Consider the following 24,927-nt stretch of genomic DNA (forward strand, 5'->3'; position numbering starts at 1 on the left):
CTGTCTGTCTGGTAAAAATTTTGTACACGTTATTTCTCCCATACCCGATTTCGGATCAAGTTGAACCTTTCAACAATTATTCATTGTTCCTAACAAAATATGAATCCAATCAAAATAATAAACAATTATTTAAATAACTTGTGATAATTAATTAACTTTTTGTTTGATATTGATTAAGGGAAATAAATGTAACAGTGTTGATATATTTGGCTATAAATATAAAGTTCTTCCTTCATTGGGTAAACTTTAAAAAAAAAATATTTGGCTTGTTTTAGTTGCTGTTTACCCCTAGACTCAGTTTATCAGTGCTTTTACTGAGAACGTCAGACACTATATTGAACATACTTTAATTTTTTTTTTTTTTTTTTTTTTTTTACAAGTGAGAAAAAAATGGGGGAATCTGATAAGGAGGGACAGACACCATGACAAATGTAAACTTGGGGAGGTTGGGGAGGTAATCAAAAATGTTCTATTTCTGGTCCTTAAACTAGGTCGGTAACGATAAGAGAAAGAAAATGGTCGATAATGAGCGCAGTGCATATTCAGTGTCAATGTACATCTGTTTGTATGTGACTCACTGTTTCATTTAGTGTACATGTGTGTGTGTGGGTGTATGTGTGTGTACAAATGCTTGTATGTGTTCTGCGTGAGTGTGAGGGTGTACTCTATTTGTATGTCTACTTGAACGCAATAGTTGTATGTTAAGTACATAATCCTTGCTTTGTTCAATAGTAGGACAACAGATAAAGTAGAAGTCACATACTGGAAAAGTCATTTCATCAGGTTCGTAACTCCGTGCAATTGAAAGGAAGTTATACTTGGATTTTTTTTACTGGGATAGGCTCTAGGACTGACTTAATCACTAGCAGCTCTGAACTTGTGGCGGACTAGACGACCTAGCAATAATATAATGTGAATTTCTTTGAAAACAGTGGTGGGTTTTATTTTTTTTTTTTTAAAGGGAAGACTGTAGAAGTCTGAGTGAATTTTATTGACAGGTGTCTTTATTCTGTGTCAAAGTGTGTCTAAAATTAATTCATAGTGCAATATAGAAAAAGTGTATTTCAACTGTTTGTTTCAGTACGATGAGGATAAATACCTAGATCTATGGTTAAATATACAAAGTCAATATTTCTACTGTCGAAAGTGCTTTAAATGAGAACACATTTTTCGTATCTAATTATCTATTGTTCATTTTGCAAGGAATATAAAGTGTCTTCTTGTATATACAGTTAATACAGAAAACTCGTGGGTTTCCAAAAAGCAAAAGGTAGGCCTACAACTAAAACATTTTCTTTAATTCCTAAAAAGTTAAGTTTAGACTGATCATACAAAGCAGGGCTGGATTTATGGCGACGCAGACGCTTATGCCACACAGGCACTCATCCGTGAAAGAAAATACCTCCACTAACGAAAATATAGAGTCTACAACTAAAGACAATTTACATGCTATATGTTGGCTGAGTGGTTAAGCGTTAGGCTTCCGAACCTGGTGTCCTGGGTTTGAATATTGGTGAAGACTCGGATTTTGAATTTCGGGATTTTTAGGGCGCCCCTGAGTCCACCCAACTCTTATGGATACCTGACTTATTCGTTTGGGAAAGTAGAGGCGGTTGGTCGTTGTGCTGGCCACGTGACACCCTGCTCGTTAACCGTTAGCCAAAGAAGCAGATGCCCTTAACTTCATATGCCCTATAGATGGTAAGGTTTGGAGGGAAAATTGTAAGAATGAATGAAAACATTGTAAGAATTAATGAAAAAATTGTTTTAATTATAATTAGAGTCATCACAAACTTTTAAACATTCAAGTGACTTTATCCCTTATGAAAAAAAAAGGTTCAACACGCTAGTCAAGTGGAGGCATCCAAGTCGAGTTGCTGCGTGTCGTAAACACTTGACTTGATTCAACACAACACCAAAATCCAAAACAACAGAACACGCATAACGTTGTCATTTCTTAAGCGATGATTAAGTTTTCTAATAGCCAGCAATCGCTCTTCAATTCAACTGCGGCCCCACGCCCTCAACGTATATCTACACGTTGTAATTTTTCGATATATTTGTATATATAATATTAACTAAGGGGAATAAATGTTTGTCCATCATGCCTCACAATGAAAAACATATATTTTATTTTAGAACTGCTTTTGTACATCGCATCTTTCAATGCAATTGGCATGCTAAGTTCGCTATGGTATCAGGGCCTTTTGTGGACATGTAAGTGGGGTGGGTTATCTTGGAGAAGATTTCCCTACTGCCTTCAGGCGGTCAGTAAACACAACACAGCTCTTGTTGGAACTCAAGCTCGAGCTTTTTCGATAGGTAGCCAAATAAGTTTTACTTCTCAGTCACTCAACCCACTTGCTTAGTTAGCCATTGTTTACTTTTTGATATATTGGTTAGATTTACAATTTGTTTGAATCTACTTTAAATCTGTAAGAAGGTTTACTTTTTACAAAGCTTATATAAACTTTGTCTGTCTATGTGTCTGTCTGGTCAAAAGTTTGTATACGTTATTTCTCGACACCCAAGCTGAAATTTTGCACAATTATTTCTTTTACCGGACAACACAATAATCAATAAAAACAATTAACCAATTAGTTAATTAAATATTGGTTATAAATTACTTTGTTTGGTATCTCAAAAAAGGGAAAGAAATAGTACTTGGCAAAAGCTGAATTAGCCCTCTTCACATTAGGCTGCCGTCTCAGGCTTAGTGGACACAAACATGAAATAGAAACAATTGATAGCTATACAATCTTCCATGTTCATAGACTATTCGCTAGCAGAGTTGTTACCGCTTTGGCTTGAGAAGCCTTAGAAGGTTTAAGCCCACAAATTCAAATTCAGGTCAATCCACATTTTTTAAAATGCTTTTTATTGTTACTCTAGATCTATCACAAATTTAATTACGTGACTGATCCAAACTAACTGATACAAGTACGCTTACTGTCGCTTACTAAAAGCTTTGTTTTTTTTTTTTAAAGTATTTATATGTTTTTACTCTTCAGACTGAGAGGTATGCTTCTCGGACGATGGAGGAAGCCAGAGCTCATCGATACTCCATGAAGAATCCCAAAAAAGGGATCGTTCTCATCTTTAATAACACACATTTCCACTCTTCGAGTCTTCCAACGAGGCACGGCTCTGATGCTGACGAGGAGAGCATGCGCAAACTGTTCAGGGTCATGAACTTCGAAGCAGACGACATCCGTATCAGACGTGACGTCAGTGTCAATGAAATGAAAAGAGAGTTAGCAGAAGGTAATTATCAAGGCTAATTCTACATCATACTAAAGATAATTTAAGATAAGACAATGTTAACGATATAGATGCAAATAAGAGAAACATTCACACAAAAAAACATACACATTCTAATACAGGGGTTCTCAATCTGTGGATCGCGACCCCCTTGGGGGTCGATTAACGATTTGCCAGGGGTCGCCTAAGATTATCAAAACTATGGATTGTTAGTGTCTTTTCTTCTACTGCTGTATGTGTGTGCGGGGTGGGGGGTCGCGGCAGAGTGGGGTTTGTTAAAAGGTGTCGACGAGCTTTAAAGGTTGAGAACCGCTGAAATCTAATACGTAATTGTGATTTTTTAAAAATTGCATTCTATTTATATCTATGTATTCATTTATTTATATTATGATAAAAATGGAAAAAATTGTATGAATTCTATAAATGCTGGATCAAGACCCCCATAATAAAAAGACATCGGTGGATGGGGAACACATAGGGGCCATGATCGCGCCTCCCGAGGAGAAGGCTACCCAAACCTGAACAAGCTATTTTAGAACAGTGCATAATGAGCCATTGTCTGATTCGTTCTTACTTTGCAAGGTTCAGGGCAAACTTTGGTTCACTGCGAGAATGAAGATAAAGCCGTTTATACATACTCCTTTTAACATCTCAGTGGCGCTACAGAAGGGCTCAGGCCTGCGTCAACACATTATTCCATTCAGATCTCTCTTGAGCTTTTCGTCTCCATGTCCAAACACCAGTCCAGGAAGCGACTATCCAACCTTCCTGGACCGGGAACAAGACTTCACTATTTTAACACACTCTCTCGCACATTCAACGAAGACTATATTGATATTGATGAAACTATAAAAAAATCAAACAAAGCATTAGGATTTATTAAAAGAAATTTCTATAAATCAAATAACAACATAAAACTAAAATGTTATTTAACCTTGGTTAGGCCAATAATAGAATATGCATCCTCCGTTTGGGGCCCCTCAACTCAAGAAAACATTAAGAAACTGGAACAGACACAAAATAGAGCAGTGAGATTCATAACAAACGAATATTCATATTTGACTAGAGTAACACCTTTAGTAAAATCACTAAATTTAGAAAGCCTTCAGGACAGAAGACTCAAAAGTAAAGAAGCAACTATACACAAAACAAAGAACCATAATCTTCAAATACAAAAACAAAATTTAATAAAACACTCAGAAAGACACAAAGATAAAGGCACATTCCTCGTCCCATATGCTAGGACAGATGTGTACAAATGCTCCTTCTTCCCTAGTGCTATTAGAGCATGGGATGGATTGCCTGAGCTTGCCAGGAAAACCAGGGACTTGGCAGAATTTAAGTCATTGGTAAACATGCATGACTAAATGCATGACGCGTAGGACGTAATCATCTTCTTTTTTGAAGTAACGTCTGTATTATATAAGATAAGATAAGACTAAATCATTCAGTTCATAACACGTGCAAGACTTCACATTCATAACAAAATACCAAATCATACCAAACTATCAAAGTAACATTCATCCTCGCCATACCTCCCTCTGACACGTGTTGATCTTTTTGTACATCGTGAATCCATCGCATTCGTGGTCTGCCTTTGTGTGGTCTGCCTCTTGATTTTTGCCGGTATACAATCTTTGCTCCTCTGTTTTCTGACATTTTTTTTCAAGGTGACCTGCTGAAACAACATATTATTATTATTTTGACAGTAAGTATTTCCTGGTGTACCTTGAGTTGTTGATATGTGTAGTTTTTTGCTCTTATGACTAATTTAAGCTTGAGTCGTACTTAAGAGCACAACATAAACTAAAACACATTGGACAACACTTGAGTCAGCATACAACAAATTTAATACTTGAAATACATAACTTGATGGATATTCCAATCATTGGCTTGTAGAAACACATTATTCATTATCAAATTTGGCATTTAGAATAGTACTTCTTTTGCATAGTCTGAACAATACTGATAACAAAATAATTTCACTAGAAATATACGTCATTCCCTTCTCAGGACTAAATTACAACTCCGCCAAATATCTCGCGCTTTCACTCTCTCCCCGAGAGATTTTTCTGGTACTTTAAACACGATTTTGGTAGGTGACTTAAAAGTCATAACATGCCACAATGAGGTCCAAACGAGGTTGTGGCACCTGCCCAATGAAGTCTGTTCTTTTTAATTTCGTTTTTTCTTTTTACAGTTCCTGTATTTCTTTTTAGTAATTTGTGATACTGCCATTTTGACGAAACAAGATTAAGACTATTAAATCAAATGCTTGTTTAAGTCTGTGTGTGTTTGATTTTGCTTGTTAAAAATTTATGTACTTTTGTTTTGTCTAACCTCGTATAGAGTAATGACACACGATTTTCTAATTATAACCTACTTATTTTTTAGTGTCCAGGCTTGACCACACCGACTACAACTGCCTTGTTTGCTTTATTCTCTCACACGGTGAAGATGGCTACGTCCATGGGACAGACGGCATAATGGCTGTCACGGATATTACGAGTTTCTTTCAAGGAAACAGATGTCCAACTTTGAACGGCAAGCCTAAGTTATTCTTTGTTCAGGTGAGAGAACTCTGTTAGGTCTTTTTTAAGACCTCCTCGACTAACAAGAGTTATCCTAGTATTGAACCCACAACCTTAAATATTAAACCTACATAGACTCTTAGTTTTAATTTTTATCTACAAAAAGTCCGAAATCAAAAAGTAAAATGCATTAGTTTTCAAAGGAATTATCCCGCTTTCATGGTCCTTCTTTAACTTTTAATTTGTACTCTCCCTTTTTGTTGTTTCCTTTGAGATCTTAGTCCTAACATTAATAATATGAAGGCTTTGCACTTCTTTAAGTCCTGCCAGCACAGTTCTACATCTTATATTTCTGTGACTATTGCCTCTACTCATACCATCTGATCACAACAATTACACTTCCTGGGAAAATAAATGATACACGGATTGTGCAACTCGAAGATCTATAGTAACATTTTGCTGGTGATTCTACGTTGTTCGTTTAAAATGTGGTCTAGTGAACACTAGTGAACTCTAGTGCCCGTGAAATATATCAAGCCTTTTTTTTTTCATGTAGATATTTGTATCTATGGTTTGTAAGTTTAGGATGTTCCTTCGGCATTTGGTGACCCCAAATGAAACAGAAAAATGAAAAATAAAAAACGAAAAAAAAAAAGACCAATTATTTAAAACATAGTGAAATTCAACACTAATACATATACAACGACAATGGGGACAAGTTTCGCTATTCACTAAAAAATTGTTTTTGTCTGTGAGAGGCTCTCACCAATCGGATGCCCCAAGACCGGCCCTGCTTTACAGGTTTGAACATTGGCCTGCAATGTCAGAACCAGTGGGCAGTTTAGACCAATAGCTCGTTGGCACATCACATGTCTCACGTTACAGACCTTCTTTAATGATTTGTCTCGGCAAGGTACAAACCCTGGGTCCATCGTGACGACAGTCAAGAGCAGATACCTCACGACCAGGCATTCACTTTCCCCTTTTATAATAAAGCATGACGTGATTCCTCAGGACTCCCGAGATGTGTCAGCCTCTGGCCTCGCCTAAGTTGAAACTAGAAATATTAAGAGACGTTAAATAGATTCCAGACCAATTGAATGTTATCATTTATTTATTTTGCATTTGTATTACGCAGAACTTTATACATAATGACAGGAAGCATTGTTGATATCAACTAGTCTATTTTTAGCTCAAATTTTCTGTATAAGATGCTTTCATAAGAAGATAAATTAACACATGGATTTTTACTATTGAGTGAAATTCTATGATATCACATTACATTAAGTCTGAGTATAGAGCTGACATTTCATTGCTAATCCTTTTGATAAGAAGAAAGTCATGTCTTCAACACACATACACACCTATGACGTCGATACTTATATTTAGGGGGGAACGCTATGCCTGCCTGGCGCTATTCGAGTGCTGCTGCTCCCACCTTGATCTCCGCCGCTGTCAGTTATGGGTAAACAGTATTTCCTAGTGTGTGGGTTGTGGGTTTCGATGTCACGGGTGTACGTACCAAAATGCATAGTTCCCTCTAGTGTACCTACTGTAGTACCTAGTTGGTATGAGAATGCTAGACATGTGTGTTTGTATGTTTAATCTTCCACCCCGCTCCACCCACAGGCTTGCAGAGGGACAAAGTTCGATGAAGGTGTGGACTACGTCGACAGCTGTGTCCCAGATCAGGTACAGGAAAACTTGGGTCTCGCCATACCGCAATATGAACCCGATTTCTTGATTGCTTATTCTTCGGTGCAAGGTAGGTAACTCGTAGTCTTACTTGGAAATAAAGTTAATCACATTAATCTGCCCTTTCGCGGCTAAACTATTCACCTCGTTGAGTCAATTCGGGTATGTAGCCTATCATACGTAGACTGTCTAAGTCAGGAACACAAAAAAAAAAAAGAAAGAGAATTAAATGGGGGGGGGGGTGAGTAGGGGCGGCAAGGGTAACACAAGGTATCAAGGGAAAAATAATACCAGGGAGACTTCATTGTTGAAAGAGAGTTGAATTCTATAATATTATACTTACACATTGGCACACAGACTTGCAGACTTAGTAAAACAAGATAAGCATTAAAGATACTTTTTTTTTTCTAAAAAAAACAACAATACCTTCTTTATACAACTTTTAGAGCGATTGTTTTTCTCTTAATAAGTAATGAATGTTATATTAAAAAATAGCGTGCAGGTTCTTATCACTGAGTCATTCCTCCCCCCCCCCCCGTCCCTCCCCGAGAAAGAATCCTGTTTAAGCGAATGTATAGATCTACTATACTTTACAATATTTTATAACATTCCTAAGATCTTTAGATCTAGACTCAGAAGACGATGCGCACAATTTTCCTGAGCATTAATTTTTTAAGCTCTTGAATCAATAATGCCTTTAATTCGAAAATTCCCGAACGCTATAGTCCTTTCAAGAACGCGATAGTTCTTCCAAGAACGCGATAGTTCTTCCAAGAACGCGATAGTTCTTCCAAGAACGCGATAGTTCTTCCAAGAACGCGATAGTTTTTTCAAGAAAGCGATAGTCCTTTCAAGAACGCGATAGTTCTTCCAAGAACGCGATAGTTCTTTAAAAAACGCGATAGTTCTTTCAAGAACGATGTGGGATCTAGACCAGGGGTTCTCAACCTGTGGGTCGCGACCCCCTTGGGGGTCGATTGACCATTTGCCAGGGGTCGCCTAAGACCATCGATAATATGGATTGTTATTGTCTACTCTTCTATTGTTGTGTGTGATGGGGGGGCGAGGGTCGCGGCAAAGTGGGGGGTTGTAAAAAGGGGTCGCCGAACTTAAAAGGTTGAGAACCGCTGATCTAGACCTAGACCTAGTTCTCTAGCCAATACTCATTAGCTTCTTTTCTGCTTCGCAGGTTACTTTTCCTGGAGGAATAACGCCAAGGGTTCTTACTTCATTCAAGCCATCCACGAGGTGTTCTCAAACAATTGGGGTGAGTTCAACCTACAGAAACTGATGACCGGGGTCAACTGGGTCATGGCCACAAGGTTCGAGTCCAAGTCATCTAACGATTTCATGAGATACAAAAAACAGATGCCATGTTTTCTATCTACATTGACCAAAGATTTATATTTTTGACATTTCGTTTCGTCTTGTACAATTTTAGATTCGATTTTTTTAATAACCACCAGAAGTCTTCTTAGAATTGAATACGGTAAAGATAAAATGTTATCCTGAATTAAAAATTAATATCAAGCCTGTAGTGATGTAGCTGTGTGTTTATTAGAGCTTTTGATTGAACACAAATATTAGGGCCTACATTTCGTTGTATGGACATATCTGTGCCCATGCTAATTAATGGACACCTAAATTCGATTTTTAATTTCGGGATCTTTGGTCGCCTTATTGAGTCCACCCAGCTCTAATGGGTACCTGACATTTGTCGGGGAAAAGTAAAGGAGGTTGGTCATTGTGCTGGCCACATGACACCCTCGTTAACCGTAGGCCACAGAATTTACATCATCTGCCCTATAGACCACAAGGAAAACGTTATATCTCCGACACCTAATCTTGTATTATGCTGAAATTCGGGACAATTATTTCTTTTACCTGACAACAAAAGAACCAATGAAAAAAAAAACAATCAGTTAATTAATTATTGGTAATTATTTTGTTTGGTATCTTGAACAAGGGAAAGAAATCGTACTTGAGAGATGTTGTCGTATAAGTTGAATGAGTCCCCTTGAGGAATCTTGAGCCTTGAGTGAACACTTTTTGTATGCAATTAAAAAGCGATCATGTAAACATTCACTATGTTCCCCTTCTTCCCTTCCCCCTTTCACAACTGATCCAGCTCATTGCGCATTGAGAAAGTTAAAAGCTTAACAAAAACAATTGGTAAAAAGTATTTCTAATCGCACAGATGTATTAATGTCTAGGTCGGTCACCGGTCTGACTCTAAGACTGATCTAAACTAATTGATACAATTACACTTAATATAAGCTTTGTTTTTTTTTCAAAAGTATTTTAAAAACATGTTTTTCTTGTTTTGTTTTTTTTTACTTTGTACATATTGTGGTAAGAATATACCTGTGTACATGCTAGTTTATGGACACGTTAACTCGGCTAGAATGTTATGCGTTTGGGATGATCGCCTTCATACTGCCGTCATCCGTTGCCTTTGGGTTTTGACGTAATAATCTTCAAGTCTGATACTTTCAAGTCAAGTCTTTAAGAGAAATGAAGTCCCTAAGTCATTGTGCTCTGGCTAATCTTCTACGTTTCGTAGAACCGCATTGGCTTTGTCCTAGTCGCCCACTAATATATTACTGTGTTCAAAACATAATCATTTTTACAAATGGCCTGACTTAGACGCGCGTGCTGAAACAGTGTAGTGTATGCACCTTTCGTATTTTATCATGTCTAGAAAAGTGTGTAATGTTCTTTGACTTATTATTAACATGGATAAATAGACGTGGACATGGCTTAGATATAGTTAGGCTTGTAACAGCTTTGACAAGCTATAGGACGGGATGATGTTGCCATGATTATAAAACACATTGTACATATAATTGACAAAATTGTGTAATTAAATTGGTAATTGAAAAAGATCCTCAATGTTTTGTTATTGTTATACATTTCCTACTCCTACTCCTTACTTCCTTTTCTCTCTCTCTCTCTCTCTCTTTCTTCATCTTTCTCTCTCTCTCTTTCTTCATCTTTCTCTTTCTCTCTCTTTCTTCATCTTTCTCTCTCTCTCTCTTTCTTCATCTTTCTCTCTCTCTTTTATTCATCTTTCTCTCTCTCTCTTTCTTCATCTTTCTCTCTCTCTCTTTCTTCATCTTTCTCTCTCTCTCTCTTTTATTCATCTTTCTCTCTCTCTCTTTCTTCATCTTTCTCTCTCTCTCTTTCTTCATCTTTCTCTCTCTCTCTCTTTTATTCATCTTTCTCTCTCTCTTTCCCTTTTCTTCATCTTTCTCTCTCTCTCCCTTTCTTCATCTTTCTCTCTCTCTTTCCCTTTTCTTCATCTTTCTCTCTCCCTTTCTTCATCTTTCTCTCTCTCTCTCTCTCTTTCTTCATCTTTCTCTCTCTCTCTTTCTTCATCTTTCTCTCTCTCTCCTTTTCTTTGTCTTTCTCTCTCTCTCTCTCTCTTCATCTCTCTCTCTCTCTCTTTGTTTTCGGCCCCCCCTCTTCTAATGAGTACATATAACGCATGCCTTCACGTGAAGGAGGTTAAGATAAGGGAAGTAAATTGTATTGGTCCAAAGAAACGTCAGTTTGACTACAGTTGTCCACCTCAGCTTTATGACTATAACAATAACAACATAGATGTAACTACAAACAGCATATGCTTTCTTGTATACGTAATTTTTACATGTATAAATATTTTTTGTTGTTGATGATGTTGTCGCTTCAGAGACATTTTCTAAATTATTCACCCAGTCATTTTTTTTTATGTCAAAATCCAATTATAAAACCAGCAACTGCAATCAATGCTGTGCCACACAAAATATCGATACAATTTAGTCATTACATCACTCGGGTCCACCCATGCGTAAATAGTAAAAGATAGAAGAAGTAAGATAAAAAAACAACAGTTGAGTTATTCAAGAACAACCATAACATTTCGGCTCCTCGTTTTAAACGATCTGATCTATCTCCGTTATAAAATCAATAACAAGTAATCACTGTTGAGATAAATAAATAATAAACGTAACAAACCATAATGCATTAAGTCAATCGTATGAAGACATATAGCGTAAATGGCATGCGTGCCTGGAAATTTAAATACGTATTTCTCAATTCAATTTTCAATAATTTAAACTGTTGTAAAATTGGATGTAATTATTTTGACTTTATCTAAACTTACAACATCAAATCATTACAACTCTTTCGATAAGCTGTTAAAAATTTATATTATTTCACATTAAGAAAAATACAAAACTGAAAATACAAATTTAAAAAAAAAAAATCACTTTCTTCGTATAGATTCACTATGAATTTGATAACAAAAAACAAATAACAAAAAAAAAAAGATTTAATGTATGAAGAAGTGAATAGTGTTACTTATCTTAAGTATATCAATTTGCAAGTTTTCCTATTGCACAATATTATGTACTGTATATGGTCTACTGCTACGAGTGATCTACTTCAGCAGGCTTAATTTAGTTAAAAGTAGTATTTGACTGTTTTAAACTTGGTCTTATATATTATGCATCATAACTTGGCTTTGTTTTGCCTGTAGAAAGATTACATTTTAAATTGACTTACATCTAATGAGCATTTAGTCTTTTAGTTTTAACCCCGTTCATGACGTCATAAATGGCCAGGAATAAAACATACACTTCTTTTGCTATATGCAATTTTGACTACTCGGACAAGTACAGAGTCCTGACGTTACAAATCATGGATTGTTATATTAACCCGATAGTGTCCATCCTTGGTTTCATCGCCAACATGATGAGCATTGAGATCCTTCGACGCAGTGGACTCAACAAATCTTCCAACATTCTTCTCCTGGGCCTCGTCGTCTCAGACAGCATGTCCCAGATGACCACCATGAACTTCGCCATCATCTTGGAAACGTTTGGTCCTAACTGGGAATACCCGGAGCTGTGTGGTTGGCAGTATGGAGACGAGTTAAACTACTTTCTACTAGTGTGTAACATAGTATTCAAATTTTTGGGGTTTTGGGGTCAGTACGTGAACACTGCAGTGCCTGTCCTGATTGTTGTAGAGAGAGTCTTGGCTGTTTTCAAACCACTGGCGTTTCGAAACATTGTGACCCGACGGGCAGTGGTAGTTGGCGTGGTGTCTACGTATATATTCTGGTTACCTTGGTCAGTTTTCTGGATGACTATTTACAATGTCAGCATTTTGATGTCAAAGGTCATGTTCTTGAGTAGAGATACATTTCTTATTAAGGAAATGACAGTATTCACAGTATTCTATTTCTATGTTTGTGATATACTGTCCTCTTGGTTCCCCATGTCATTTGTCATAATGGGATGTATCCTGACTTGGGTCAAAGTGAAGAGGACCTTAAATCAACGTAAAAAGCTGACCGCTGCCGGTCAACGTGTTCAGTGGTCAAAGAAGACCACCCGAACCCTCTTGACCACGTGCAGTATTTTTTCAATAACACATGTGGTCTACTCTGTCATGAACTATTTGATCCCAGACGATGACCTTTTAATTCATTATATAAAACTGGATTTCATGAGCCTTGTCTATCTAATCAACACATCCAGCAACTTTTTTGTGTATGTCCTGGCCAACAGAAAGTTGATGAACGTATTTAGACAAATTATGCATTTTGATCGTCACCAAGTTTAGTCAATAAATGAGAGAAAGTTATTGAAAAACCAACAGGAGTGTTTCCAGCCCCGTGAGCTATATAATTGTTGTACCCCTTGCCCCTCCCCCCCCAACCCAATCAAAATAAAAAGATAATTAACGAAAAATAAAACATAAAAGTTAAATTATAAATGAAATTTATTTGGATCGAATAGAAGGATAACATTGTTATCATCCTAATTTGGTTCCTTGGTTGTCCATTTAAGCTGAGAGGTGGTTCCACGTCCAATAGCTTATTCCCATTTGTTTCTGACTTGATGTCTACACTTGCTGAAAAAGCAACTTCAATTAAATATGAAGTTGGAATAGGCAAGATGTATTTCAGAACTTTTTCTGTTAAAACCGGATAGACATTTGTACACTTGCAAAAGCAAAAAGTCACCACCCCAAGTCCTTTCTGAAAGTTCAACAACGGCAGCGATCATTATTACAATAGGGTCGTGCCACATATTCTGCGCGCAGACTCGGATACTGGGCCCGCGTCTTACAAGTGGCCGAAGGCAGTGCTAACCACGGGTAATCTCTTTATACTCCTATTCCGTAAACGCCTCAAAGTAGTGTAAGGACATTCACTCCAGCCACAGGTCTATGTTATTTTAAAAGAAAGAACTACAGTACTTGTACATTTAATATCATTTGCTTTCTTTAAAAAAAATTATTTAAGTCCTAAAAATGTATATTTTTGAGTTTGTGGATGGTAAGACCCTTGGTTGACGCACTGCCCTTGATCCGAAGCAGTATTTATTCTATACGACCATTACGAGCATCTATAAGCGGTCGCTTCTTAATAACGACAGTGTTGCAAACGGTAAAATGTAAGTATTTCCTGTACAAATGTGAAGAAAATAATTTTTAAAAAAGTAAATCAAAATTTGGATATTTTAAAAATCTTTCTTGTGTGGCCCCTCCCTTGTAGATATCACAGGGCAGTGGCGCCACCCGCCGCCCACTATATCCGGCCCTATGTTTGTTTCTAAGAGTCCGTCTTAAGCCAATCCCAACAGATCGCTCTTCTTCCACATGCGACAAACCTTCTGGCATGGATGTTGTGTTCATGTTCAACGGATATCTTATACATTCAATAGTTTTGTTTCAATCATGTTTTTAAGTTCATCTGCAAATTCATCAAACGCTATGTAATGCATTTCAGAACATTTGAATATGTCACCTATCTATACCTATTAGCTGAAATTGTTATAAACTCTTGAAGAAAGGGAAATGGGTTTGATCTACGTCTCCGTGACTAAATCTGCTTCTGTGGCCATAAATTTAGTTCAGCGGCGGAAACTTTTATTTTATCTTGATCGTGGAGCAATGAAATGTCTTCGCCTTCTTGGCCTAATTTAAAACAGATGCGCAAAGTTTGCTAGTTTACTCTTACCGTACCCCTGGGGGTACGCGAATCGCACGTTGAGAAACACTGACCTAGAGGAAAACTTATTGCATATGGATTTGGAAAAAAAAAGTGCTTCAAGATACTTCAAATAGAAAATTTCATAGTGCCACAAAATTACTCTGACATTGTCCATGCATGTGGTCAATATTTTGCCTTTTTTTTAAAGCGGCTCCCTGAAAGGGGGAAAAGTCGCTATTCGTTTTGTGTGGTCTGTCTGTCAGTCCATCTGTCATTCCGTCCCGTTTAAAACAAAAACTAGAAAAGATCTTGAAAATACAAAATCTTTATTTTAGATCTTTAAATGTTCTGATGCAAAGGCTACTTTTTTTTTTATCTATTCTGATATCGAATAGTTTACTTTTTAAAATAAAATATGCAAAACGTTATTTTTTATGAAATTACAACTCATTTTTAAAAAATACTTTAAGGGAGTTAAGTATTTTTAATACATCTACAGCCTCTTCATCGATGGATACGCACATTGGTACAAACAAAAGCATCTAAAGTCACAAACGACTAACTTATTTACTAAAATACATTTTTGTTTGTTTTTTATGCTGAGCACTCACTATAGTCTCTGATAGGAATTGTATTTTTATTGCTATTGCCCTGACCTGTCAAATTTCACATACTTTTCCTTTGTTTTTCAATATAACATTCATTAGTTGAAAGAGGACACAGAATCACACCGTATGTTGTGTAAGGAAGGTAGTGTCATTTTAAAATTGTATATTTTATGTTTGTATTGTTCCTTTTTCAGTGTTGTTGTCTTTACCAGCTCACTGAAATATGACTTTTTCTTGGCTCGGTTTGGTATAATTATGCATTGTGTTTTTTTAAAACTATTTATTTGTTCATGTTTTAAAACTCAAAGTAAAGTTTAACTGTTATTCTCAACAAATGTGTAAGTAACAATAAAAATATAAACCTCATCATGATAAGGATTTTCTTTGCTTGAAAAAATATAATAAAATTTTTAATAAAAAGAAAGAAAAAACAAACAATACTTTAGGACTATTATTTTTAATATGAAGCCATCTTGGGTAACAAACAATTAATTAAGCTAAGGGGTATTTACTGTATGTAAAGAGCATCATAACTCTTGTAATACATGCATATATATATATATATATATATATATATATATATATATATATATATATATTGCATATAACACTAAACTTAAAAAGGAAACAACAGTCATAATCAATCATCACACTTTAGAACAATGCAACTTCAAAAATAACCTAACATACACATCTATAACATTAAAGAAGATTACCCATCACAAATGGAAGTTCTCAATCAGACACAGCAGAAATAAATACCTATCACTGTTAATATTAATGGCAGGAGATGTAGAGTCAAATCCAGGGTCTAGATCTAAAGATAGATGCAACATCTGCAAAAAAATATGCACCCTGAAACAGAAAGCCATTCAATGTGACACCTGCGATGAATGGTACCATGCATCATGTCTCCATATGAATACACCTGTGTATTATGCCTTAGGCAACAAAGACGCATCATGGCACTGTGTACCGTGTGGGTTACCTCAGTTTACATCAGGACTGTTTGATTCCTTTGATGCGGACACTTCTAACCCATACAACATCCTAAACACCATCCCGAACCAAACTCACCAACCACTAGCCAGATCCACTCCTGTTAAACCTAAATCTACTAAAATTAATACAACAGCCTCACTAAACAAACCTACTAAAGAAGTAATACCAAAATACCTTAAAACCTTAGTTATAAATTTTCAAAGCATTAGGAACAAAACAGCAGATTTAGAAATTTTATTAGAATGTGAGAAACCAGACATAATTGCAGGAACAGAAACTTGGCTGCATCCTGAAATTTATAATGCAGAAATTTTCAATAGTAATTATGAAATTTTTAGAAAAGATAGGGCTGATAATCATGGAGGAGTTCTTTTAGCAATAAAAAACACTCTTATAGCAGAAGAAATTACCTTACCTAACTCAAAAAATGTAGAATCAACATTTTGTAAAATTAATACCACCTCAACATCCCTAATAATAGGCAGCATTTACAGACCACCAAATTCTAGTTTAGAATACATGCAGGAACTATGTAATCAGATTACTACACTTAAAGAGACAAATAAAAATGCAGTTTTTTGGATTATGGGTGATTTCAACCTACCTGATATAAATTGGAAAACACTAACCATAGATAAACACCAAAACCTTAAGGACATAAATGAGCTTTTCATAGAAACTTTACACAACCTAAGTTTAGATCAAATCATTAAAAAGCCAACTAGATTAAACAACACATTAGATCTCTTCTTAACCAACAGACCTGGATTAGTAGTTGATTATGAAATTATCCCTGGTCTATCAGACCATGAGATCATAAAAATACACAGTCAGATAAAAGCAGTAGCCAATACAAAACTCAAAAGAAAAATCTTACTCTGGAATAAATGTAACCTAACACAACTACACCAAGCTGCACTAAACTTTCAACAAACATTCTTATTAGAAAAAGACATTAACCAACCAGTCGATGACCTCTGGAATTTCATTAAAAACCATCTTAAAAGCATAATAGAAAATCATATACCAACTAAATACATATCAAACAAAATAAATAAATGCTGGTTTAATAATAGACTAAAGAAGCTTTGTAAACAGAAGGAAAACCTCTATAGAAAATTTAAAGAAACTAATGCAGAAAGAGTTTACAAAAAGTATATAAAAATTAAACACTTAACCCAAAAAGTAAGCAGACAGCTGCAGAGTGAATACATAAACAATGTAATATCTAAAGATAACAACAAAAACCTATGGTCATACATTAAGTCTAAGAAAATGGAAACAACAGGCGTAGCGCCATTAAAAGATGAACATAACATAATACATAATGATAATGAAACTAAAGCAAACATTCTAAACAAATACTTTGCATCAGCATTCTCAGCCCCAGGAGACAAAGACATATTACTGAATTTGAACCAAGTAGACAACATAGAAGATATAGTAGTACAAGAAAATGGAATTCAGAAACTATTAGCCAACACCAAACCAAATAAAGCTTCTGGACCTGATGGTATTCCAGCTAGATTACTCAAAGAACTAAGTAATGAGCTAGCCCCAGTGTTCAAAATACTCTTTCAGGCTTCACTTAACCAGGGCAGAGTACCAAAGGACTGGAAAGAAGCTAATGTCACCCCCCTATTTAAAAAAGGAGAAAAATCTGACCCAGGGAACTACAGACCAGTATCACTTACCAGCATCACATGTAAAATCCTAGAACACATAATATGTAGCAACATCATAAACCACTTAGACAAACATAATGTCCTCACACCATACCAACATGGCTTTAGGAAATATAGATCATGTGAAACACAACTAATAGGACTAATTGATGATTTTTCAAAAGGTTTAGATAATAGTGAACAAATAGATGCTATCTTACTAGATTTTTCTAAGGCTTTTGACAAAGTTCACCACCATAGTTTGCTTAAAAAATTAAAATATTTCGGCATTAATGGTCCACTGCATCAGTGGATTAAAGACTTTCTGATAGGGAGAGAACAAACTGTAATAATAAATGGCTCTAAATCAACACCGATAACAGTAAACTCAGGTGTACCTCAAGGTACAGTCTTGGGTCCACTACTATTTTTAATTTACATAAATGATTTACCAAATTGCATTAGTTCAGGAACAAAAGTCAGATTATTTGCAGACGATTGCATAATATATAGAACAATAAAAACAACACAAGACACAGATATTTTACAAAGAGAATTAGATGAATTACAGAAATGGGAATCAAATTGGAGCATGTCTTTCCACCCAGAAAAATGTCAGTTGTTAAGAGTAACAAAAAAACTAAAACAAATTAATTCCACTTATCTTATTCATGGCAAACCAGTATCACAGACTAAAAACGCAAAATACCTAGGTGTTATAATAAATGAAAAACTATCATGGAATCCACATATTGATGAAACTACAAAAAAATCAAACAAAGCATTAGGATTTATTAAAAGAAATTTCTATAAATCAAATAAGAACATAAAACTAAAATGTTACTTAACCTTGGTTAGGCCAATAATAGAATATGCATCCTCCGTTTGGGACCCCTCAACTCAAGAAAACATTAAGAAACTGGAACAGACACAAAATAGAGCAGTGAGATTCATAACAAACGAATATTCACATTTGACTAGAGTAACACCTTTAGTAAAATCACTAAATTTAGAAAGCCTTCAGGACAGAAGGCTCAAAAGTAAAGTAGCAATCATACATAAAACACTGAACCATAATCTTCAAATACAAAAACAAAATTTAATAAAATACTCTGAAAGACACAAAGATAAAGGCACATTCCTCGTCCCATATGCTAGGACAAATTTGTACAAATACTCCTTCTTCCCTAGTGCTATTAGAGCATGGAATGGGTTGCCTGAGCTAGCCAGGAAAACCAGTGACTTGGCAGAATTTAAGTCATTGGTTAATATGCATGACTAAATGCATGACGCGTAGGACGTAATCATCTTCTTTTTTGAAGTAACGTCTGTATTATATAAGATAAGATAAGATAAGATATATATATATATATATATATATATATATATATATATATATATATATTGCAATATATGTCAGCCGAGACGAGTGTCAACACGGCGGTTCGGGAAGGATCGACGGCGGTTCGGGAAGGATCGACGTCGTGAACAGAGCTCAGGAGCGTCACGAGAGTTGTAGTCATCTGACCACCTGGAAACGTTGAGGGGCGTTCTGTCCGGTTCGAGAAGGCCAGTAGGGACCCTATATAAGAGCGGAGGTGTCGCAGTCAAGACGGTCGAGAAAAGAGGCTCATTACAGCAAGGTTCACGGCAGGGGTTCAGAGCCCGGTTCACTACAGTCCGGTCGACTACAGCACAGTTCAGCGGTGTGGTTCTGTACGGAGCATTACGACGGTTCAGTGCGGAGTACTATCAAGTACAGTTGAGACGAACGGCGTCTTGATCTTGGTCTGCGATCGAGTCCGACACAACGAGCCTAGTGTGTGAAGTCAGTCCTGAACTGTTGAACCCAGTGCAAGCCCAGAACGAGACGGAGAGGCCAGTGCAAGAGTTAATACGGCGGAACGGTGTTATCGGAGAGATATTTGTACAGTGTACGTCTTGCCAATTGTACAGTATTGGCTGTTATTTATTCAACTATTAAAGTGTTAAGTTACTTTGGAGCCCTGAGTTGTCAAGTTCTTTAAGTTGGTGGTGTATGGTGCAGTTTGCAGAGAGCCTGGATAGTGAGATTCGTAACAATATCTTTAGTGGATCTAAATCTTGTCTATAGTGGATATATCTTCTCAACAAATGTGAAAAAAAAAGATTGTTTAAATTAAAAAATAATACTTTGTGTTTTGAATATTTTTTTTATAAATCTCGGGCTTTTCTTTATAAATCATAAACTATGTAGCAATTATTTTTTTTTAAATAAGAGAACAATATACTGTTAAATTCTCGTTTGAAATACTTGAAAATGGTAAGTTTTAAACCACTTCACATCCTTAACTTGAAGTTATTATCAGTGGCGTAGCTAGGGTTGGGGGAATCCAAATTTGAAAATTCCCCTTGGCCCCCACTTGAGGGGGGCTCACAAATGAGTGTCCGAAATTAGTTTTTACATTAATTATTACGCCTTTATCTCACATCATGATGTCGAATTTCAAAATTCAGGGGCTCCCAAAGAGGTCAAGCCCCCCGGGCCCCCAAATCTCTAGCTACGCCACTGGTTATTATTATTATTATGTCAAATGGCAAGAAAAATACCAGATACTGAAGTCCTTCGAAGAGAGGGTCTGCAAAGCTTCCACATAATCCTGATGCAGTTCTAGCTGCGATGGGCAGGACATGTCTGCAGAATGTAAGACTGCCGCATCCCTACACGACTCCTGTATGGCCAATTAAGGAAAGGAAAGCGATCACAAGGTGGACAAAGAAAACGCTTAAGGGACACTCTCAAAGCTTCTCTGAAGCGTTCAGCATAGACCCAGGCACCTGGGAGACAGAGGCACATAACAGAGCATCATGGCGTCGCGCTGTGAAAACTGGCGCACAAATTGCTGAGGACAAGAAAAGAGTGCTGGCAGAAGAAAAGCGCCAGAGAAGAAAAGCAAGGCCAATGACACTAGCTCCAGCTGGAATAACCTGCCCAATGTGCAACCAAATAATCCGGGCTCACATAGGTCTCACCAGCCATATGAGGAGACACAAAACTCCAGAGCAAAGCCCTCATCTCTGGATTTGAAAAGTGGTCATCATCGAACCACGATGGACGAACTATATATATATATATAAAACTGTACCATAGCTATGGACTAGGCCTTCAATAAGCCTAAGAGCCAATGTAGAATGAAGCGATACGATTGGTTAGATCAAGATTAGCTTTCAGTATTGTTGAGGGGAAGTGACGTATGCCTAACCTAAAAATCAAATTTCAAAATTCAGTGTTTTTTCGGATGTCAAAAATTCATTGTCTAATTTATTAAATAGAAATGTTTCTATGCTTTTAAATTTAAAAAAAGAAAAAATTAAAATGTTTACTGTTACAAACAGAATTTAAATATGTCAATAACTCAAATTTGAAAAACCATCGGAGTTTCCCTTTAAGTTAAAACGTAGTGATTAATTTTCGATCGATTTATAGAAAGTTTGTCCTGTTACGGTAAAGCATAATGTGAGATAATTTATTGTCCTCCTGACTCAATTGCATCACGTGTATCCGGTACAACGTTATCAGCTTTTATAAACTTATTACACAATCTATAAACAAATTATTTTCTTCGCTGCTTAGACTGCATAATATTTTGTATCAATACGAAATGGTTTAAATGGTGGAGTTAGATTTTTTTCTTTCAATGTTTTAAACGTTAGAAAAGTGAATTTCATTCTAAAGGAATTTTGAAATTGTAAAAATCAAGCGAGACACTATGTGACTCAGAAGTGATTACATTTCTCTGCCTTAGTTGTACTCAAACAGCGTTAATAGCATTGATCTATGCACAATTACGAAAGCACATCTATGTCAACAAAAAAGTGTATAGATTATGCAAGTAACTTTCAACCAGCACTCGCCCCTACCTCAACGAAAAAAATAAAATTTAATAATTTGTAAATCTAAATTCTCTCAGCATCGTCTCCAGTCCACAGCCACCAATCGCAAACTATTTCACGCTATTTAACTCTTTCTCTCCGTAATTATTTACCACATTCTGGTGGAATCAACGCTGGTACCGTCAGTTAGGAGAGAAGGAGTTAACTTGTAAGATGATTAGTTGTCGTCCCCGTTCTATTTTATTTATACCTTAGGTCGTCTCAGTTGGGGCAACTTTCATAAACGTCTTCTTACATAGGAATGACACAGGCCGTTTACCCAAATCCATTGCATTTTGTTGGTTAGCCTGTGACATAGGGTATGTCGTTTTGGTCAGCAAACGTTTTACGAAGCATTTCATTATGACCCCGTATCTAGAAAGGATCGACACCCGAAATTTTTTCTCCAGCTTTGTGAGTCATCTTTATATTGTAATCTTTCTATTTACTTTTCTCTTTATCAGTTTACAACATTGCGTGGTTGGGTGGACACTGAGTTGTCGGACATGGATTTCAAACACGATTTTTCAAGTTTTATCTTACAGTTTATCATATCTTTGAGAAAGAAGTTACTAGCTAATTGCCCATACAGGGAAAACTCTAGTATGACCGTTACAATTTTAAAAAATATAATCATCTTATTATTACATTTCGTCTATTTTGAACACTCGCTGGACAACTAGAATTAATTTCTCACAATATGCAAATGTATATAATACTTATACAATAATAATACTATAGCTCTAAATAAATAAATAAATCCGCTAAATGAGTATGTAAGTCTGGATCATTATCACCAAATTAGAATCATTCATTTTCTATACTCTGAGTAGATATAAACATGGGCGTAACCAAATGGTACACCCAGACAATCTCAAATCGCACAACAGTAATTTATTATAAGACATCAGTTAGGCCAGGTTCACATCTACCTTCACATTCACTTTCACCTATCCCTTGATCTTCTGGGACATGGAATGTGTTGCTTGTGAAATGACTTAGGCGTGTTTAAGTCTCTAATTACAATACACTAGATTAATGCATGGATACGTGTAGGACGTAATTATTGTTTCTTTCGAAGGAACGTTTCTAATATAAAGGATAATTATAAGATACTTTATAAGATATATTGTTTTATATAATTATATTTCTTTCTAATAGAATTAGAATATAAATTTTATAGTCTTTTGATTTAGAATCCTATAACAATTGGATCTAACCGTTCAAGACATAGAAATGTTACCTCTAAACAAATCTGATTGGTCAGTTTGTGAGTACGAGGACGCAACGCCGATAAAACTGCTTACCTTACAAACCATGAACTGTTACGTCAATCCCGTAGTGTCTATCATTGGTTTCATCGCCAACATGATGAGCATTGAGATCCTGAGACGTAGTGGACTCAGCAAACCTTCCAACATTCTTCTCCTGGGCCTCGTCGTCTCAGACAGCATGTCCCAGATGACAACCTTGAACTTCGCCATCATCTTGGAAGCGTTTGGTCCGGACATGGAGTACCCGGAGCTGTGTGGATGGCAGTACGAGGAAGGTTTAAATTACTTTCTTCTTGTGTGCAACATAATATTTAAATTTCTCGGGTTCTGGGGTCAATACGTCAACACTGCAGTGCCAGTTATAATTGTCGTAGAGAGATTTTTTGCTGTTTTCAAACCCTTGACATTTAAAGCTATTGTTACCAAGAAAACCATGACTACTTGCGTCGTGTGCGCTTTTCTGTTTTGGTTGCCATGGGCCCTGTTTTATATTTCCAGCTATCGCATGCACATATTCCTGTCCAAGGTCATGGTCTTAAGCGTTGATTCTATGGACATTAATCACGCCACTTTGTTAAACCTGTTTTACTTTTACATCAGTGACATCTTGTCCTCCTGGTTCCCCATGACATTTGTTTTGATAGGCTGCATTCTGACCTGGATCAAAGTCAAGATGACCTTTAGCCAACGTAAGAAGTTGACGTCTGCTAATCAACGAGTGCAGTGGTCGAACAAGACGACCAGAACCCTGTTGACCACATGCGCCATTTTTACAGCAACAAGGATTATCTCCTCTTTAATGAACTATTTAATCCGAGAGGGTGGAGTTCTGATTACATACATCAAGGTCGAATTCATTAATTTTGTTTTTCTAATGAATTCATCCAGCAATTTCTTTGTGTACGTTTTCTCAAACAAAAAGTTGTTGACCATATTTAGACAGATCATACGATTGGACAAGTAAAGACTATTGGCATAGTTATAAGGGGACATAGTGTACATAAATACATTTCAAGATATTCATATATATTTCAAGCTACTTTGTATTACGAAATTTAAATATAAATATCTTTAGTACTTATATGTTATAAACATCAGGAAAGTATAGGAATCTATGAATTTTTAATAATAAATTGTAACGTCGTCTCTCCCCCCCCCTCCCCACTAACGAGTAACGTAGCAAGTTACTTTTGAGCCTGTAACATCATTATGACATCATGTATTTCTCGATGTTATCTTGGATTTTTGACGTGCGCAGTGTTTTGTGCTTATAACCATGTGATAACGCGAATGTCTTACTTAAGACCGCAACGAAGACTAAAATACACTGGGCAGCAGACGATATTTATTTATTACATAAAAAGATAACTTATTATAGATCATTCCAGCCAAAAGTTGCCAGTAACAAAGTTGCACATAATTACAACATGCATAAACGTGAATAATTTCCTGTAGTTACACACGGTATAGTAAAAACTATGAACCCTAAGACACGTCCGCTCTCTACTGAGCTTCAGAAAAGACTGGCCCAAAACTTTTACTTCCTCTTTAGAGTTCAGAAGTTGTTCTCGTGCTCTCGACATGGTTTTCAATCAGTGCTAGAAATCATAAACATGCCACAATGTAAACAAATCTAATGGGTCTCTTTATAAACAAGAAGGCCTTGTGGGACGAAATGATCGAGTCATCTTATATGCACGAGCGTATTTACAAAAGACATTCCAATTATGTTCCACTTTTTAGAAGTGCTTCTGTATGACATTCAGACATTCCATTACGGCTTCTAGCAAGTAGTTGTGTCATGACACTCAATAAGTGTTCGTCTTCTGAAAAGTAAAAAAAAAACAAACTGTCCTTAAATAGCACTTGTGAGCCCCCTTTCAGCCTAATTTACTACGCCATTGGTCGTTAATTAAAGAAATCATATTGATACATTTTATCATGTACTTCGCATTAGTTATGCTTCATTTTGTTACAAGTAACATATAAATTAAT

At 36.2% G+C, this 24,927-nt stretch overlaps 2 protein-coding genes across 5 annotated transcripts; both read left to right on the top strand.

Moving 5' to 3' along the window:
* Nucleotides 1–549: 549 nt before the first annotated feature.
* On the top strand, nt 550–10,372 carry LOC106073003 (caspase-7-like). 4 transcript variants are annotated; one of them, XM_056013425.1, is made up of 6 exons: nt 550–934; nt 1,204–1,270; nt 3,012–3,264; nt 5,656–5,831; nt 7,422–7,557; nt 8,677–10,372. In XM_056013425.1, exons 3-6 carry the CDS (start codon nt 3,036–3,038, stop codon nt 8,898–8,900), a joined length of 765 nt encoding a protein of 254 aa, XP_055869400.1. In that variant the 5' UTR covers nt 550–934; nt 1,204–1,270; nt 3,012–3,035; the 3' UTR covers nt 8,901–10,372. The 4 variants fall into 4 exon arrangements, with proteins under 4 accessions (XP_055869400.1, XP_055869398.1, XP_055869402.1 ...); XM_056013423.1 differs by having other exon boundaries at nt 550–783; XM_056013427.1 differs by having other exon boundaries at nt 550–783; nt 1,233–1,270.
* A 1,711-nt stretch (nt 10,373–12,083) lies between these two features.
* LOC106073002 (uncharacterized) lies at nt 12,084–13,097 on the top strand. Its single transcript, XM_013233468.2, has one exon. The coding sequence runs from the start codon at nt 12,084–12,086 to the stop codon at nt 13,095–13,097; it is 1,014 nt and encodes a 337-aa protein (XP_013088922.2).
* The last annotated feature ends 11,830 nt before the right edge of the window (nt 13,098–24,927 follow it).

Source organism: Biomphalaria glabrata, chromosome 16 (assembly GCF_947242115.1).
Source record: "Biomphalaria glabrata chromosome 16, xgBioGlab47.1, whole genome shotgun sequence".
Classification (NCBI taxonomy): Eukaryota; Metazoa; Mollusca; class Gastropoda; family Planorbidae; genus Biomphalaria; species Biomphalaria glabrata.